This window comes from Nelumbo lutea, chromosome 2 (genome assembly GCF_056320005.1).
Source record: "Nelumbo lutea isolate HS-2025 chromosome 2, American lotus-T2T, whole genome shotgun sequence".
Taxonomy (NCBI): domain Eukaryota; kingdom Viridiplantae; phylum Streptophyta; class Magnoliopsida; order Proteales; family Nelumbonaceae; genus Nelumbo; species Nelumbo lutea.
This window is the reverse complement of record NC_142685.1, coordinates 99380363-99396876: the sequence shown is the minus strand read 5'-3', so window position 1 is coordinate 99396876 and position 16514 is coordinate 99380363. Positions and strand designations below refer to the sequence as shown.

The window sequence follows — 16514 nt, the reverse complement described above, 5'->3', positions numbered from 1 at the left end:
GTTTCAAGCTGGGGAGAGAAGAATGCTATGCCATAAAACAGGGAAATGTTGTCTTGAGATTGATAATAATGGTTTCCACAAAAAAAAAAAAAAAGAAAAAGAAAAAGAAAAAAAAGACTAACAATAATGGTGAGCCAATCCAGTCAATGTCAAATAGATTGTAAGGCATCCTTTCTATTGAGGAGATGTGGATTCAAATTTCCAATAACCAGATTCTTCACGTCATGTCAGTAGGCCTTATGTACTGACTTTCATTAATTCCACTAAAGGCTAACTAGGTCTAGTTCACAACACCTCACCTTTAAGGGTTAAAGCCACATCAAATGATTTAATCTATACTACTTATAAAAGAGTGAATGCCCCTTCTTTCTAGAATTTTCATTGGTTGCTTTTTACCCTTTTGTCTAAGAATACAACCGGTATAATGAAGGCATATGTCTTTTATTCTCACTTTAGAAACTGTCCACTTATAACCATTCAAAAACTGTCAGGGTGTTGGAACTATAAATTATAACTTTTCATAAACTGCCCACTTAATACCTTAATTAATTTTGGGATAAATGAATTATAGAAAGTGACTATAAATATAAATAGTTTTGTCCTAGAGATACTGCCATTTGCAAATGCACATACATGTTTACTAGTCCTAATAGGTTAGGGTTGAGTCAACTTTGATCAAGTTTCAAATCTGGTTTAGGTTGAGTTTTTTGTCATTTACTAAGGCACCCTACAGGTTTAATAAAACCTACCCTATAGTTTACAACTTACAAAAGTAGCCCTTATAGTTTGCAACCAATTTACTTAATGGATCTTCTGTTAAGAATCCTTTGTTTTTCTATCCAAAAATGGTAAGGTGATCATATAAACAAACTGGAAAAATGCTTAAGGGCCTGAGTCCACACTTTTTTATTCTAAAAGTACCCCTAAAACTTCATATCAAACATCTAGAAAGAAACAAGGTTTGATTTTCAGATCTATCAAAAAATGTTTGGCTTCAACAGAATGAAAAAGAGACAACAATGGCATTCAAGGTTCTTTGTCAACAATGGCATGTCTTCCTTCTTCAAACAAACAACAAACTTTACCAAATATAGTTGTTGTCCCATGTTTTACTCAGGACAAGAATGACATTTCAATTTTTTGTTTTCCAAGGGATGTTATAGTCAAAACTGTTATTTTCCACTTCCATAGTTTCATCTAATGGAAAATTGGTTGCAAAATATAGGGGTGTTATAGTAAATGACCTTTTTTATGAGGAGGTTTAGGCATACAAAAATCCTGCCCATTGAAATATATATATAAAGCGTAAATCGTTCTGGTTGAAACCAACTCGGACCTAATGATATAATTTATGCATCTTAAAAGATCCATGGCATGATTATACTACTAACCATACTTAGGACTGTCAATGAGACATTGAGACCTGAACATCCGCAGCCCAATCCGACATTTGATCCATTGGCTCAGCAAGATGGAGCTAATACACCAAGTGACCAAACCAATTTGAATTTTGGCGGAAGCCATTGGCTGATTGGCACAATTGGATCCATGTCATCATTTTTACGTTGCAGGTTAATCCTGACTCTCAAGGAACCGTTTGACCTAAAATTGGGAGATCCCCATTTTTCATAAAAAGTATCTTTAGCTCTCTGTAATAGTAAACCTCCTCCCCATGATCACGTTCTTTTGAGAGAGAGAGAGTAAAAGAAGAAAAAGATGATATCGAGACATCAAAGATCTCATTTAATTAATTAAAGAGTACAAAACCATCCCGATGAGTTAAAACTCAAGAACTCCCCAAAATTCTAATTTCCACATCCTAAAAAATCTCCCCTAATTCATTATAAAAATAAATAAATGGTCCAATTGCCTATAAGTTCCTAAGTTTCAATACAAGAGAAAAAAAAATATATCTAAAGATAAATAACCTCAGTACCCTTTCTAAAACCTGGAAGCAGTAATCAACTCTTACACGATTTGGATACACTTGTGGTTGTGGCAAACACTCCATTTACGCATTAGAGTTGGTCAACTCCTTGGACAGGGTAGATGATAAGATTATATTCTGAGGCTGCAAATACAAAAGAGAAAAATAAAGCATTGAAAAATATTAGTCACATCCTCTTATAAAAATAAAATGTTCTTTGCTTTGTGAGAGAGCAAATAAATGCATCACTGACAAATAGATAGCATTTCTCTAAAACAGTACCAGAAGAGGAAAACAAAGATACCGCCAAGGAAGTCAATTATCAGCTCACAGTGGAATATCCTACCATTTACCATCAAACAGGCTGCATTTGTTTTGAGTGCAAAGTGGAACAGGTCTAAAATTTGCATCTGGTTCACTTTTTACTTTGTTACATATGCACATTTACACCTCTAGAACTAGGGATGCAACTTTGGCAGGACCAACTCAACCAAAAATTTTACACGGGCTGGGATTGGGCCCAAAACCTCAGGCTTTATTTTTGGGGATGGGCCAGACCTAGCCCTTGGGTGGTGTAAGCCCAGACCAAGCCCAAACCAATCCCACCCTGACCTTGACCCAAGTCACCCGACATGAATCTAGCCCAACCACACACACACACACACACACACCATTTCAAAAAAGACCATACACAAACATATTCATATATGCATTCAATGCCTTGGGCCCAATAGGCCCATCTAACCAACCCTGAGCCCAGCTGGGGCAATAACCCAAACCTGCCTGAATCTATCAAGTTTTAGTTTGGGCTGGGTCTTGGTTGGGCAGATTGGGCATGGGTTGATCTTAAACTCGGCCCAACCCACCCAAGTTGCACCCGTAACTGGGGCAGCATCATTTACATCGTTATGGTTGCAAGTGAGTCAAAATATACATTACCTTCCACCAACCTATATTCTATCTCATATAGGGTGTAGACCACATCATTTTACTCCTCTCTGAACAAAACCGAGTAAAATCTAAACAAAAATGTGCTCTCCCCTCATTTGTGCTTCCATTCATTTTAATCATATAGGTCTGTTGGACTATTGCACATAGCCAGCATTTTCAGTATTTAATGTGACTTCTGAGAGTCCGGATTTGCTGACCACAACACATTGCTGGCCACGTTCATCCGGCCATGCATTGGCAATATCGGTGATATAAAGTACAAGAAATGTTCCCAATGTGCAGCTGGGTGAACATGGCCAGCAAGGTGTCATGGTCAGCAGATCTGAACTCAACTAAGTGCTCAATTCAAAGTTTGTTTAGCCCCCCATTCTTTGGTTGGCCAAACAAAAGGGGAAGGATAATGTGGAGATGTGTGAGGGCTGCTGTTTGCTGGACTCTTTGGGAGGAAAGGAACACCAGAATTTTCTCTGAAGTTGAAAAAATTAAAGAATGCCTTATTTGAAGTAGTAACAATGAGGGTGGTACATTGGCGGAAATCGTTAGACCTGTTTGTTGATATTTCTACGGATATGTTGCTGAATAGCTGGCTGTAGGTGGCTAATTCTGTTCCTGCTCGCTCTTTAGTTTGTCCTGCGTAGTCACCACCAGGAAGTGGACTTATAAAGCTTAAACCTTGATGAAAGTTGTGAGGGAAATCTAGGTCCATCAGGTGTAGGAGGGGTTTTCAGAGATGAGGATGGGAAGGTGCTCGCTTTGTATTCAGGTTCCATTGGGTTTGGAGACTCTCAAAGCTAAGGTCTATGCAGTACCAGAGGGTATAAGGAAGTCTAAGGAACTGAATATACAAAACTTGGTCATTGAAGGGGACTCAAAGCTGGTCTTAAGTTGGTTACAAGAAGATAATGGACTTTGGAAATATGCTAATGAGAGGAAAGAGATTAAGTGGTTAACTAGAGGACTGGAAATCAAGCTTCAGTGGGTCAAGAGAACAGAAAATGCATTTTCTGATGCTTTGGCAAAGCAGGGGGTGGGAAGGGATCAAATGTTTTGGGCTGTTCTGTAACTTTTTCTTTTTTGTTATCTTCCTGGAGAGAATTAAGCCTGTTTCTCTCTCTTTGGAGCACTGTAACTAAATTCTTTTAATCTAATGAATTCCAGTTATTGATAAAAAAAACTAAGTGCTCAATTTATGAAATGAACTGGATGATCCAGCTTGATGGATATATCACCTATGGTTGGTAAAAGAGAGAAGAAACAAGAGTGACTATAGGAATCTCCAATCTATATTTCATTTTTGGCAACCTTGCTAAGGTCATTTGGGATCTGGTGCTTGGTTCCAACTACTAATTTTTAAAGGAATTATTTATTTTAATTTAGAAAAAATAATTATTAAGATAATTCCATACCGCAGACAATTCCTCTTCATGCTTTGGTATGAATGCAGTGTCAACTTTGCCATTTCTGAAGTCCTGCAATACAAATGTAACACAAACGAGTCGGATGTAAACACAGCATTTCAGGCCCATCAAATAATACATGCACAGATGAAAAGCATTTTCAAACCTCAATATCAAGGATTAGTTTATGATAGTCAATGGTTGTAGGAACCCCTGCATGAGGAATTAAAATCACATCAAATTGTGGACAAACTGAAGAACAAACAAAGAAGGAGCGAGGTTGGCAGTGTTCAGATATTGAAGAAAAAACGATTGCAAGAAAACACTGGTACATAAAGCTCTTAATATCAATTTTGGCATATATAGATAGATAGATAGATAGATATAGATAAAGATATATACGGGAACAGGTATGCTAGTTGGACCATCTAGTGGAGTAAATAACACAGAATTCTTCTACATGGCAACTTATTTTGGGGCTCAAAAACAGAAATTAGAGTGGGTTTTCCAGTCAGGTTGTTCAGTTCATGATTCAAAGTATCGATAAACCTCTGTGTACCAACATAGTTGTATAGGTACTTTGACCAATACGATACGGTTATCGGGTCCCAAAGACAAATACTATGTGCCCTGTATCGGTCATATCATGTTGATACTTTGAACCCTGGTTCAGTGAGATTTCCTGAATGGCCCAATGATCTTCCACGTGGCAAATTAGTCACTCTGTTGGTCAAAAGCCAACATATACAATTTATTTTATGTGATTAGGTAGAGAGTGTGTGTTTCCATAAAAAAAAAAAAAGAAATATATGAAACATACTTCAAGCAACTTTGAGTTGCAACCCAAGAGTATATACTGCCCACAAGTTCTTGACAAATGTGTATTCCAAACTAAATTTTACCTCAAAAAGCCTTGTATTTCTTTCTGACCATGTAGTCCACACCACTGCCAAAGAAATTAATCACATACAATCCCCCCCCTCCTACCAAGTGCCTTCACCTGCCAACTCCACAAGAAATCTTCCAATTTTTCTGGGACACATCTATGTACTTGGAAGATACCCAACATATGTGCCCCACACCCCTCTTGCAAAATTACAACGCAAAAATAAATTTGAACACTTGTGCCCACAAAGTGTTAACCACCACCATGCCTCTCTTATATAGACTGTTGACAGTCAAACACATTCCTAACATTGCTGTCCGCACTAAGGACTTGTACGTGCAAGGTTCTATCAGCAGGAAAATTGATTACCCCAGAACAGGTTAGCTTGTTATAGAGGGATTTAACTATGAACTTGCCAGATTTTTCCCATAACCTTGAATGGCATGTAATAGAAGTATATACATTCATCTCCTAAACCTTTTATTCATGACATAGAATTTGACCCAAAAAACCACATCACATGTATGAAATAAACATTTTCTTATGAATAGATTTTAGTTCAAAAATCAAAAGTTTGGATGACAATTATTGGTTGGGTATATCTCCAACACGAGGTTGGTCATGTGGCTGTAATAGACTGTCATGAATGTGTTCAATCCAGTAGGTTGCCTATCTGATGGGTGGTTTTGACCAGCCACGTGAATACTCCACATGGCAGAAATAGGTGTGGAATCTTAATAAACATTTTTCTTATATACAAAACAATTGAATAGGAATGCATTAATGTAATCATTGTGATGCAAGGAGATAAAAATTGATACCAAGGGCACCGTGGTTCAACAAGTTGCTCCCCTATAAAATCTACACGAAAACCTATGGAGTATGAACAGAACAGAATACATATCTATGTCGAATTGCCAATCTATGTTGGAATACATCTGTCCATGTAAATGTTATGTTATACTGTAAAAATTGCATTTTGATGGATAAGGATACTAATTTGCTAAATGTAACCTCCAGACATACTCAACAAAAGAAGGGACAGATTTACTTGCACAAGTAGGGATTGTATTACTAACCTGTGATTACAGTATCATCAAGGGCCCTTTTCATGCGCTCAATTGCTCTCTCTCTTGTTGGAGCCCAAACAATAAGCTAAAATTCAATGCAAAAACACAAGTAACACAATGAAGACCAAAATTCAGTTTGGGCAAATAGTTCAATCCAATAAAGATGCAGTAGTATTCATCTTATTGAAAAAAGGGAAATCTTAGAGCTTCAACACCTTACAGTACTAGGAATTGAAAGTTTATAATTATATTGGCAGTTCATGCATGTAGACATTCCCAACCATGAACAAGGACATGAATGATCATGCATATGAACAAATGTAAGTACAGGTCATGTGTTGTGGATGCGTTCATAGGGAGGGCGTACAGCCGCCGACAGCAGCAGTGAGGAGGGGCCCACAAAGGCGGCAGCTTATCTCAGCTCATCTTATCTTATTCTTAGTAGTTTCCTTATCTTTTAGAGTTCGATTTACCTATTAGAAGTAGGAGTCTATTGATCCTAAAAGTGTGAATTATCCTTATCTGTGAGTATTCGAATTCTACTGGGAGTCTTCCCACACCTCTTGTAATCTCCTATTTAAGGAGCTGCATATTGAGAATAAAGCATTCAGTTTTCAGTCAAGAAAGAGTAGGAGAGTTAGGGTGATCTCTTGAACAAATCACCCTCAGTTCGCCACCATAGGGTCTGCGCGCAAAAGGAGGGGCAAGGGGAAGCTAGGAGTTCTCCCCGTGGACCGTGACGAGATCCTACGCCCGGGCCCATAACATTTTGGTATCAGAGCCAAACGTCATGGGCGACATGGAGCAGCTGTCCTCCAGGGTCCACGATTTGGAACACCGACTCGTGGAGAACCACGCGGAAGTAAGAGAAGTCAAGGAAGATGTCAGGGAGCTTCGTTGCCTACTCGAGTTATACTTCTCCACCAGGGAGAGGAGCCCTGAAGGGGCAACCACCAACAACAGCCACCGCCCAGAATTGGCGGAGGAATCCGGCGAACGACCAATCGCCGCCCCAACAGCACCAGTCATACCCAAGTACAGTCGACTGGAGTTTCCCTCATACAACGGCAGCAGCGACCCACTGGGATGGTTGTACTGCTACGAGCAATTTTTCCGGAATCAACAAACGGAGAAGGATAAAGTCAGCCTGGCCGCATTCCATCTGACAGACAAAGCACAGATCTGGTTCTACCGGGTAGAGCAGGAGGAACCAGGTCTCAGATGAGACCAGTTCAAGTCCTACTGCCTCCTTCGGTTCGGACCTCCAATAACAAGCAAATCCATTGGGAGAATTAATTAACCTCAAGCAGATCGAGATTGTAGCCGAGTACTAGCGACAATTTCAGACTCTTCTCACTAGAGCCTCTTCGGTGTGCCCAGATCAGCAGCTGGATATGTTCACCGCTGGGCTAGCCGAACCTCTGAGAGTCGATGTAGAGATGCAGAGCACTCCCAACCTGGTCACTGCAATGAACTTAGCCCGCGCCTTCAAGCGCAAGCTACAGATCAGCCGAGGGTCTTCCAGCATGGGGTGTTCAGCGACTTCTTGGGCAAACCCGAAATCAACTGGAGGAGGGTCTTCGTTGACAACCAACAGGGAACAACGACTCCACTCAGGTAACACTTCCAGACCGACACCCAGCATAGGAAGCAACACGATAGCAACCCCCATCAAACACTTATCTAGAGCTGAGATGGCGGAGCGATGGGCAAGAGGCCAATGCTTCAACTGCGACGAGCTATACTCAGCCGGGCACCGATGCAAGCGGCTGTTCTGCCTCCTGGTTGACGAACTGGAGGAAGACGAGGAGGAGCATACAACACTAGAACCAGAAATCTCCCTCCACGCCATCACTGGAATACAGAACTCCCAAACCATGCAGCTACAGGCACAAGTGGCAGGGAAACCAGTTCGCATTCTGGTAGACTCGGGAAGCACCCACAACTTTATCAGCAAGCAAGCGACACTTCAATTGAAACTGCCGGAGGAGGGCAAACCGCGACTTCAAGTAGCCATCGCGAATGGGGAGAGGGTTCACAATCCGGGAATTTGCCGGAACATCCAAATTCAGGTTGAATCAGAGCCCTTTTTCGCTGATCTATTTGTACTGCCCCTGGACGAGTTCGATATAGTGCTTGGAGTCAAGTGGCTCATCACTCTAGGCCCTATCCTATGGGACTTCAGTACCCTAACAAGTCACTTGGCAAGGAACCAAGGTAAGGGTGAAGAGACCGCAGGTACATACTCTCCATGGCGACACCATGCACACCGCAGAGATAGAGAGACTTCTCACCGACTTTCCAGACGTGTTTTCTGAACCCAAGGGACTCCCACCCGTCCGGTCGTGTGACCACCGGATTCCTTTAATCCCAGGTTCAGAACCCGTCGTCGTCCGGCCATACCGCTACCCGCACCTGCAAAAAGATGAGATAGAAAGACAATGTGCAGAGATGTTGAAACAAGGAATCATCCGCCCCAGCCACTCACCTTTTTCTTCGCCGGTCTTATTGGTACCGAAACAAGACAGCACCTGGAGGTTTTGTGTGGATTACAGGGAACTTAACAACAGAACCGTCAAGGACTAGTTTCCCGTGGTAGACGAACTACTAGATGAACTCCACAAATCTCAATACTTCTCAAAACTGGATCTCAGATCAGGGTACTTTCAGGTCCGGATGGCCCCTGAGGACGTGGAAAAAACAGCCTTCCAGACGCATCATGGCCACTTCGAATTTCTGGTCATGCCATTTGGCCTCACCAACGCTCCCTCCACATTTTAGTCTTTGATGAATGAGGTGTTTCGGCCCCACCTCCGCAGATTCGTCCTAGTATTTTTCGACGACATCCTAATTTACAGTACATCATGGGTGGAGCACATTCGTCACCTACGAACTATTCTGGAACTACTACGCCAACACAAACTTTTCCTAAAGCGGGCCAAATGTTCCTTTAGGGAGCGACAGGTACTTTATTTGGGACATGTGATCAGCGGAGAAGGTGTCTCGGTAGATGGCTCCAAGATCCAAGCAATTCAAGAGTGGCCCAAACCTCAGTCCACCAAGGCTCTCCGCGGGTTCTTAGGACTCACCGGATATTACCGCAAGTTCGGAAAGGGTTACGGACTCTTGGCTGCCCCATTGACCAAGATGCTGAAGAAGAACGCATTCCAGTGAGATGAAGCAGCAGACACCGCCTTCACAACCCTAAGGGATGCACTCTCCTCCACCCCATTGTTGCGGTTACCAAACTTTGACCTGGAATTTACAGTTGAATGTGATGCTTTCGGTGTGAGCATTGGAGCAGTACTACGACAGCAAGGGCACCCTGTAGCATTCTTTAGCCGCAAATTGGCTGACCGGCACCTAAAGCTATCGGCCTACGAGCGCGAGTTGATTGGACTAGCCAAGGACGTGCAACACTGGAGGCCATACTTGCGGGGTAGACCCTTCGTCGTCAAGACGGACCACTACAGTCTCAAGTACCTACTAGAGCAGAGGCTTACCACTCCACCCCAACAGCACTGGGCAAGTAAACTGCTTGGCTTTGACTTCCGAGTAGAACACAAGGCAGGAACCTTAAATCGGGCCGCAGATGCACTATCCAGGCGTGACGAAGATGCTATACACCTTTGTGCAATCTCCCGACCCCGTGTCACCCTCTTGGAAAGCATTAGAAGCGTGCTACCCCAATCACCGGAATGGAGGGGCCTGGTTCAAGAGATACAGTCTGGAGCGACCAACCCGAACTGGTCCCTCCACGACGAACTAGTACTATACAAGGGTCGGGTATACCTCCCGACAAATTGTCCATTAATCCCCGCCATCATCTCCAGCATTTTCATAACGCCACACATGAAGGGGTTCAGAAGACGTTGCACTACGTCCGCACCGATTTCCATTGGCATGGTATGCGGGCTTCGATTCGAGATTTTATCCAGAAATGCTCCATGTGTCAACAACAAAAATGGGAAAATTTGCACCCGACAGGCCTCCTCCAGCCGCTTGCACTCCCAACACAGATATGGGTTGATATCTCCATGGTCTTCATTGAGGGCCTGCCTAAGGTCGGGGGAAATCAGTTTTATTCGTGGTGGTGGATCGTTTCTCCAAGTATGCTCATTTCATTCCCTTATCCTGCCCATACAGCGCAGTTTCGGTTGCCCACGTCTTCTTCACAGATACTTTCCGCTTGCATGGGCTACCCGAATCCATCATCAGTGACAAGGACCCAGTCTTTACCAGCACCTTCTGGAAGGAGCTATTCTGATTGCAGGGTACGACACTAGCTTTTTCATCCGCCTACCATCCACAAACGGACAGGCAAACAGAGGTCGTAAACCGTACCATAGAGATGTACCTCCACTGTTTTGTGGGCGACCAGCCACGGCGTTGGGTGGATTGCCTTCCATGGGCCGAATACTGCTACAACACAACCTATCACTCCTCCCTTGGCATGACACCATTCCGGGTTGTCTATGGTCGGGATCCCCCCCGCCTACTGTCCTACGAGCCCGGTTCGACACGGCTGGAAGAAGTCGACCGTAGTCTACAGGATCGCGATGCCCTCCTGGCAGAAGTCACTCTCCGCTTACAGCAGGCTCAGACACGCATGAAGAATACCAACGATCAGCGCCACAGGGACCTAACCTTCGAACCGGGACAATTCGTGTGCTTGAAGCTCCAACCCTATCGGCAACATTCTCTCAAGGGCAGATCTCCCCCTAAATTGGCCCCCAAGTTTTACGGACCCTTCAAGGTGGTACGGCGAATCGGGAAAGTTGCATATCAGCTTGAGCTACCAGAGCACAGCAAACTCCATGATACCTTCCACGTGTCCTTGCTCAAGCCGTTTACAGGAACCCTGTTGGGACCCAAATACCTTCCCCTAACCCAACACAAGGAGTGGAACAGGCCACTACCCATCAGTAGTACTCAAGGAAGCAGAAAGGACAAGCAACAGAGCCTCAGGGACAGGCGATAGAGCCTCAGAATTAGTTACACACAGAGAGGGTGATTTTGTTGACAGAAGATATTCCCTCCATGATATTTCCCAGAGTTTGATATGAGTTAGTTATTCGGCCAATCAGAGGATATTCCCTCTATGATTACACATGTAGACCAAATATATAAGGCCATACTCTTTTAAAGAAGGAATGAATGAATATCCCCTGTTTTTCTCTTTCACTGAATCCCTCTTTTCCTACCTTCCCTTCTCTTCTTCCTCTCCATTTTCTGTTTCAAGAGGTTAAGCCACCCTCGAAGGGGCTTCCGAGGTGAGCGGTATCTCACCAAGTTGGTATCAGAGCAAGGTTGTAGACCAGATATGCCGCAGACAAGATCCTCTACCATGGAAGACAGAGTCGACCAACTTGAGATTGGGTTCCACCAAGTACTGAACGAACTCAGGGATCTCAAGGTGGTCATCTCTAACCTCACCTCCCAACAACAGTCCGGCGAGACCAGTCAACCAACAGGGGCCAACGCCTCTATTTCCGGAAGCCAGGGAACTGGGGGTTACCCCGTCGGAAAGGTTACTAAAATCAATTTTCCCAACTATTCCGGTGGAGATCCCATTCCTTGGATCTTCAGAGCAGAGAGATTCTTCGAGTACCATGAAGAAGACGCTATTCTCTGCACACCAGCGCGCTGCCATCGCCTTCATTCACCTTGAAGGAGACGCTATTCTCTAGCTTCAGTGTTATCGACAAACCCATCCTCAGGTAGCTTGGGCGAAGTTCACGGAAGCTCTGTGCATCCGTTTTGGGCCGACGACGTTCGTGGATTATGACGAACTCCTCACTCGATTAAAACAGACGGGGATAGTAGCAGACTACCAGCTCGAGTTCAAAAGAATGGTGACTAGAGTACATGGATGGCCAGAGAAGGCCTTGGTTGGGTGTTTTGTGGGAGGTCTCAGAGAAGACATCCGCCTGGAAGTGAGAGCTCTTCGACCAGCAACAGTCATGGCAGCGGTGGGCATGCGCAGGACTAGCAAGCCATCCTATCCGAATGTGAGGGCTCTCCAGCGGGCCGAACAGCAACACCAAAAACAAGTTGGGGATCCTCAGAAGCCCATTTTTCCTAGGCCCACTATACCTTTCAAGCGCCTCTCGTGGGCTGAGATGCAGGCCCGACGCGACGGGCCTCTGTTACAACTGTCATGATAAGTTTGGGTCGGGCCATAAGTGCCAGGTCCAGCGAGTATTTCTCCTTCAAACAGAGGGAGAACCGGAGGGGACAGAACCAGAGCACCTCGAAGACTGTGAGCTGATATCAGGCGAACCAGAACCGGTTGGAGCCAAGATCTCTCTACATGCTCTCATGGGCCTCAACCCTCTTTAGTCCATGCGAGTAGAAGGAAGATTGGGTGGCCGATCTGTGATGGTTTTGATTGACAGTGGCTCTACTTTGAATTTCATCACTTGCCGTTTGGCAAAGCAACTAGGTATGACTATACACCCCACTCCTCTCTTTTCAATCCATATGGCTAATGGGAATCAGATGTTATGTGATGGTGTATGTAAGAAGGAAAGGATCCTCGTACAGGGCCATAATTTCGTGATAGATCTCCACCCATTGGAATTCTCAGGGGCTGATATTATTTTGGGAATCCATTGGTTACGTGGCCTAGGTCCTGCACTGTGTGATTGGGCCAGAATGACAATGGATTTTTGCCAAAATGAATAGACCTGCCATTTGCAAGGGGTGCGGCCCCCTAGTCCCCAAGGTGATACCTTAGCCTCAATAATACGGGCCTCCAAGGATACTGGACAGCCCTTGTTTATGCATTTAGGCATTCGGCCCACTGTTGCAATTTTAAACAATCAGGACTGTGACCAACCTACTGAAGCCCAACACCAAAGCCTAAAATCAATCCTCGATCAATTTGGTGACATATTCAAGGAACCAAACCAGTTACCTCCACCCCGGGCCCATGACCATCAGATACCCCTCTTACCCGAATACAAACCAACCAATGTGAGGCCATATAGATACCCTTATTTCCAGAAGCTGGAAATTGAGAAGGCAGTAAAAGAGCTACTGGACAAGGGTCATATACAGACCAGCACCAGCCCGTTTTCATCCCCCGTACTCCTAGTGAAGAAGAAGGATAGTAGTTGGCGGTTTTGCATAGATTACCGGGCCCTGAATCAGATTACAGTGAATGACAAGTTCCCAACACCTCTCATTGACGAACTGCTGGACGAGTTAGGGGAAGCACAAGTGTTCTCCAAATTGGACCTGCGGTCTGGGTATCATCAGATCCGAGTTCACCAAGCTGATATCCACAAGACAACCTTTAGGACCCACGATGGCCATTATGAGTTTCCGGTTATGCTGTTTGGACTTACCAACGCCCCCTCCACCTTTCAGGCCCTCATGAATGACATCTTCAGGCCTTTCTTAAGGCAATTTATTCTGGTATTTTTCGATGACGACTTGGTTTACATCAAGGATTGGGGCACCCATATGAAACATCTTAAACTTACCCTCACAAATCTGAGAGAGCACCAGTTGCATGCCAAATTAGCAAAGTGCTCCTTTGGACAAAGACAGATTCGGTACTTAGGCCATGTGGTTGCTGCAGGCCAAGTCATGGCAGACCAGAAAAGATAGGTGCCATCCAAAATTGGCCCAAGCCCACCACTGTAAAGGCTCTCAGGGGTTTTCTTGGGCTTACCGGTTATTATAGGCGCTTCATTAAGGGGTATGGGCTTATGGCCGCCCCTCTAACACACCTGTTAAAGAAGGATTCGTTTGGGTGGGCTGATTATGCCCAATGGGCCTTTGAAGACTTGAAGACAGCAGTTTCTAGCCCTCCAGTCCTCACTCTTCCGGATTTCTCTCAACCCTTTGAGATAGAGTGTGATGCATCGGGTGTCGGAGTGCGGGCCATTCTGATGCAAAAGGGGCAACCCATTGCTTATTTCAGCAAAGCTCTCTCAACAGCCCACCAAAATCAGTCCATCTATGTCAAGGAAATGATGGTCGTGGTAATGGCAGTACAGAAATGGCATGCATACCTATTGGGACGCCAATTTATCATCAGGATAGACCAAAGAAGTTTGAAGTAGATAGCAAAACAAAGGGTGCACACCCCGGAGCAGCAAAAATGGCTTAGTAAACTAATGAGATTCGACTACCACATCGAGTATAAACCTGGGCCTGCCAACAAAGTAGCTGATGCCTTATCACGGGTAGAAGAGCTGACCCAACTAACCTGCTCTCAGCCCAGTTTTCCCTTATTTGAAGCTATACGGCAAGAAGCCAGATCTGATCCACAACTGCAAGACATCAAGGAAAGGTGGAAAAGTGACCCTTCTCAGGTTCCGGGTTACCAAATTGTGGGGCATGATCTTTCCTTCAAGGGTAGGTTTGTGGTTGCTCCAAATTCCACCCACAAAACTGAACTGCTAAGGTTATTTCATGATTCCGCGTTGGGAGGACATGCAGGGGTGATACGGACCCTAAAAAGACTCAGCAGCCACAACCATTGGGTAGGAATGCGCAAGGATGTGTTGCACCATGTTTCAGAATGCCCAACTTGCCAACAGCAGAAATACTCCTCACAGTCACCCGTGGGCCTTCTACAACCCCTCAAGATTCCAGAGCAAGTGTGGGAAGACCTCTCCATGGATTTCATCACAGGACTCCCTCGTTCTACAGGAAAAGAGGTCATCATGGTAGTGGTTGACCGCCTCACCAAGTATAGCCATTTCTCTGCTTTGCCTCACCCTTACACTGCAGCGATGGTGGCCGACATTTTCATACAGGACGTGGCGAAACTGCATGGAACACCAAGATCCATTGTCTCGGACCGTGACCCTGCCTTCCTAAGTCCATTTTGGAAGGAGTACTTCAGATTGCAAGGAACCCGACTACACCCATCCACCAGCTATCACCCGCAAACTGATGGACAGACTAAAGTCATTAATCGATGCTTAGAAGCCTACCTTAGATGCTTCATAGAGGAGAAGTCTAGACAATGGGCTCACTGGCTTCCGTGGGTAGAATATTGGTACAACTCAACTTATCAGTCAGCTATAGGGATGACACCTTTCAAGGCCCTATATGGCAGAGAACCCCCTCCCATATTACCCTATGAATATGGGTCGTCCAAGGTGGCAGAAGTAGAGACTCGCCTACTGGAAAGAGACGAGATTCTTAGACTGCTCAAGGCCAATTTGACAAAGGCCCAGCAACGAATGAAGATCAGCTATGACTCTCACCACCGTCCATTAGAGTTTCAGGTGGGTGATTTTGTCTACCTTAAGCTCCAACCTTACCGCCAGGTCTCAGTGGTAAGACAGGCTTGGCACAAGCTAGCTCCTAGGTATTATGGGCCCTACAAGGTGCTGGAAAGAGTGGGCCTTGTTGCTTACAGATTGGACCTCCCTACTACCTCGAAGCTTCATCCAGTGTTTCACATCTCTCTTCTCAAGAAGGTTGTGAGAAATCATACTCCTATCTCATCTAGCTTACCCCAATTCACTGAAGAAGGGGACATTTACACAGAGCCCATCAAAATTGTGGATTTTTTATGGGTCCGACGAGGTGGGCAGGTTGTACCAGAAGCCAAGGTAGAATGGGTCGAGCTGCCCCCAGAAGACGCCACTTGGGAACCTTATCTAAGGCTGAATGAGAGGTTCCCGAACCTAGACCTTGAGGGCAAGGTCAATGCTAAGGAGGGAGGAATTGTTGGGACCCAAATACCTTCCCCTAACCCAACACAGGGAGTGGAGTAGGCCACTACCCATCAACAGTACTCAAGGAAGCAGAAAGGACGGGCGACAGAGCCTCAGGGACAGGCGACAGAGCCTTAGAATTAGTTACACATAGAGAGGGTAATTCTGTCGACAGAAGATATTCCCTCCATGATATTTCCCAGAGTTTGTTATCAGTTAGTTATTCTGCCAATCAGAGGATATTCCCTCTATGATTACACCTATAGGCTAGATATATAAGGCCATACTCTTTTAAAGAAGGAATGAATGAATATCCCTTGTTTTTCTCTTTCACTGAATCCCTCTTTTCCTACCTTCCCTTCTCTTCTTCCTCTCCATTTTCTGTTTCAGGAGGTTAAGCCACCCTCGAAGGGGCTTCCAAGGTGAGCGGTATCTCACCAAACCCCTCCTGATGAAGTACCTTCCCTTCCACCCGTACGAGACGGCAGACCCATTCTACAACCTTGGGCTCTGGTTCGATCCCACATCAATCGAGGCACCCTCGAAGTCCTAGTGGAGTGGGACGATCTACCACCAACTGAGGCCACCTGGATTCCC

The 16514-nt window shown here is 44.8% G+C and overlaps 1 protein-coding gene across 1 annotated transcript in view; it reads right to left on the bottom strand.

Annotated features, from left to right (window-relative positions):
- Positions 1-1717: 1717 nt before the first annotated feature.
- Positions 1718-16514, bottom strand: part of CAC2 (acetyl Co-enzyme a carboxylase biotin carboxylase subunit) — a 37627-nt gene continuing 22830 nt past the window's right edge. Inside the window, exons 14-17 of the mRNA XM_088971544.1 lie at positions 6241-6316; positions 4442-4488; positions 4285-4347; positions 1718-2071 (exon numbers count right to left, since the gene is read on the bottom strand). Coding sequence (XP_088827670.1) covers positions 2012-2071; positions 4285-4347; positions 4442-4488; positions 6241-6316 — 246 coding nt within the window. The 3' untranslated portion in view covers positions 1718-2011. The remainder of the gene's footprint in view (positions 2072-4284; positions 4348-4441; positions 4489-6240; positions 6317-16514) is intronic.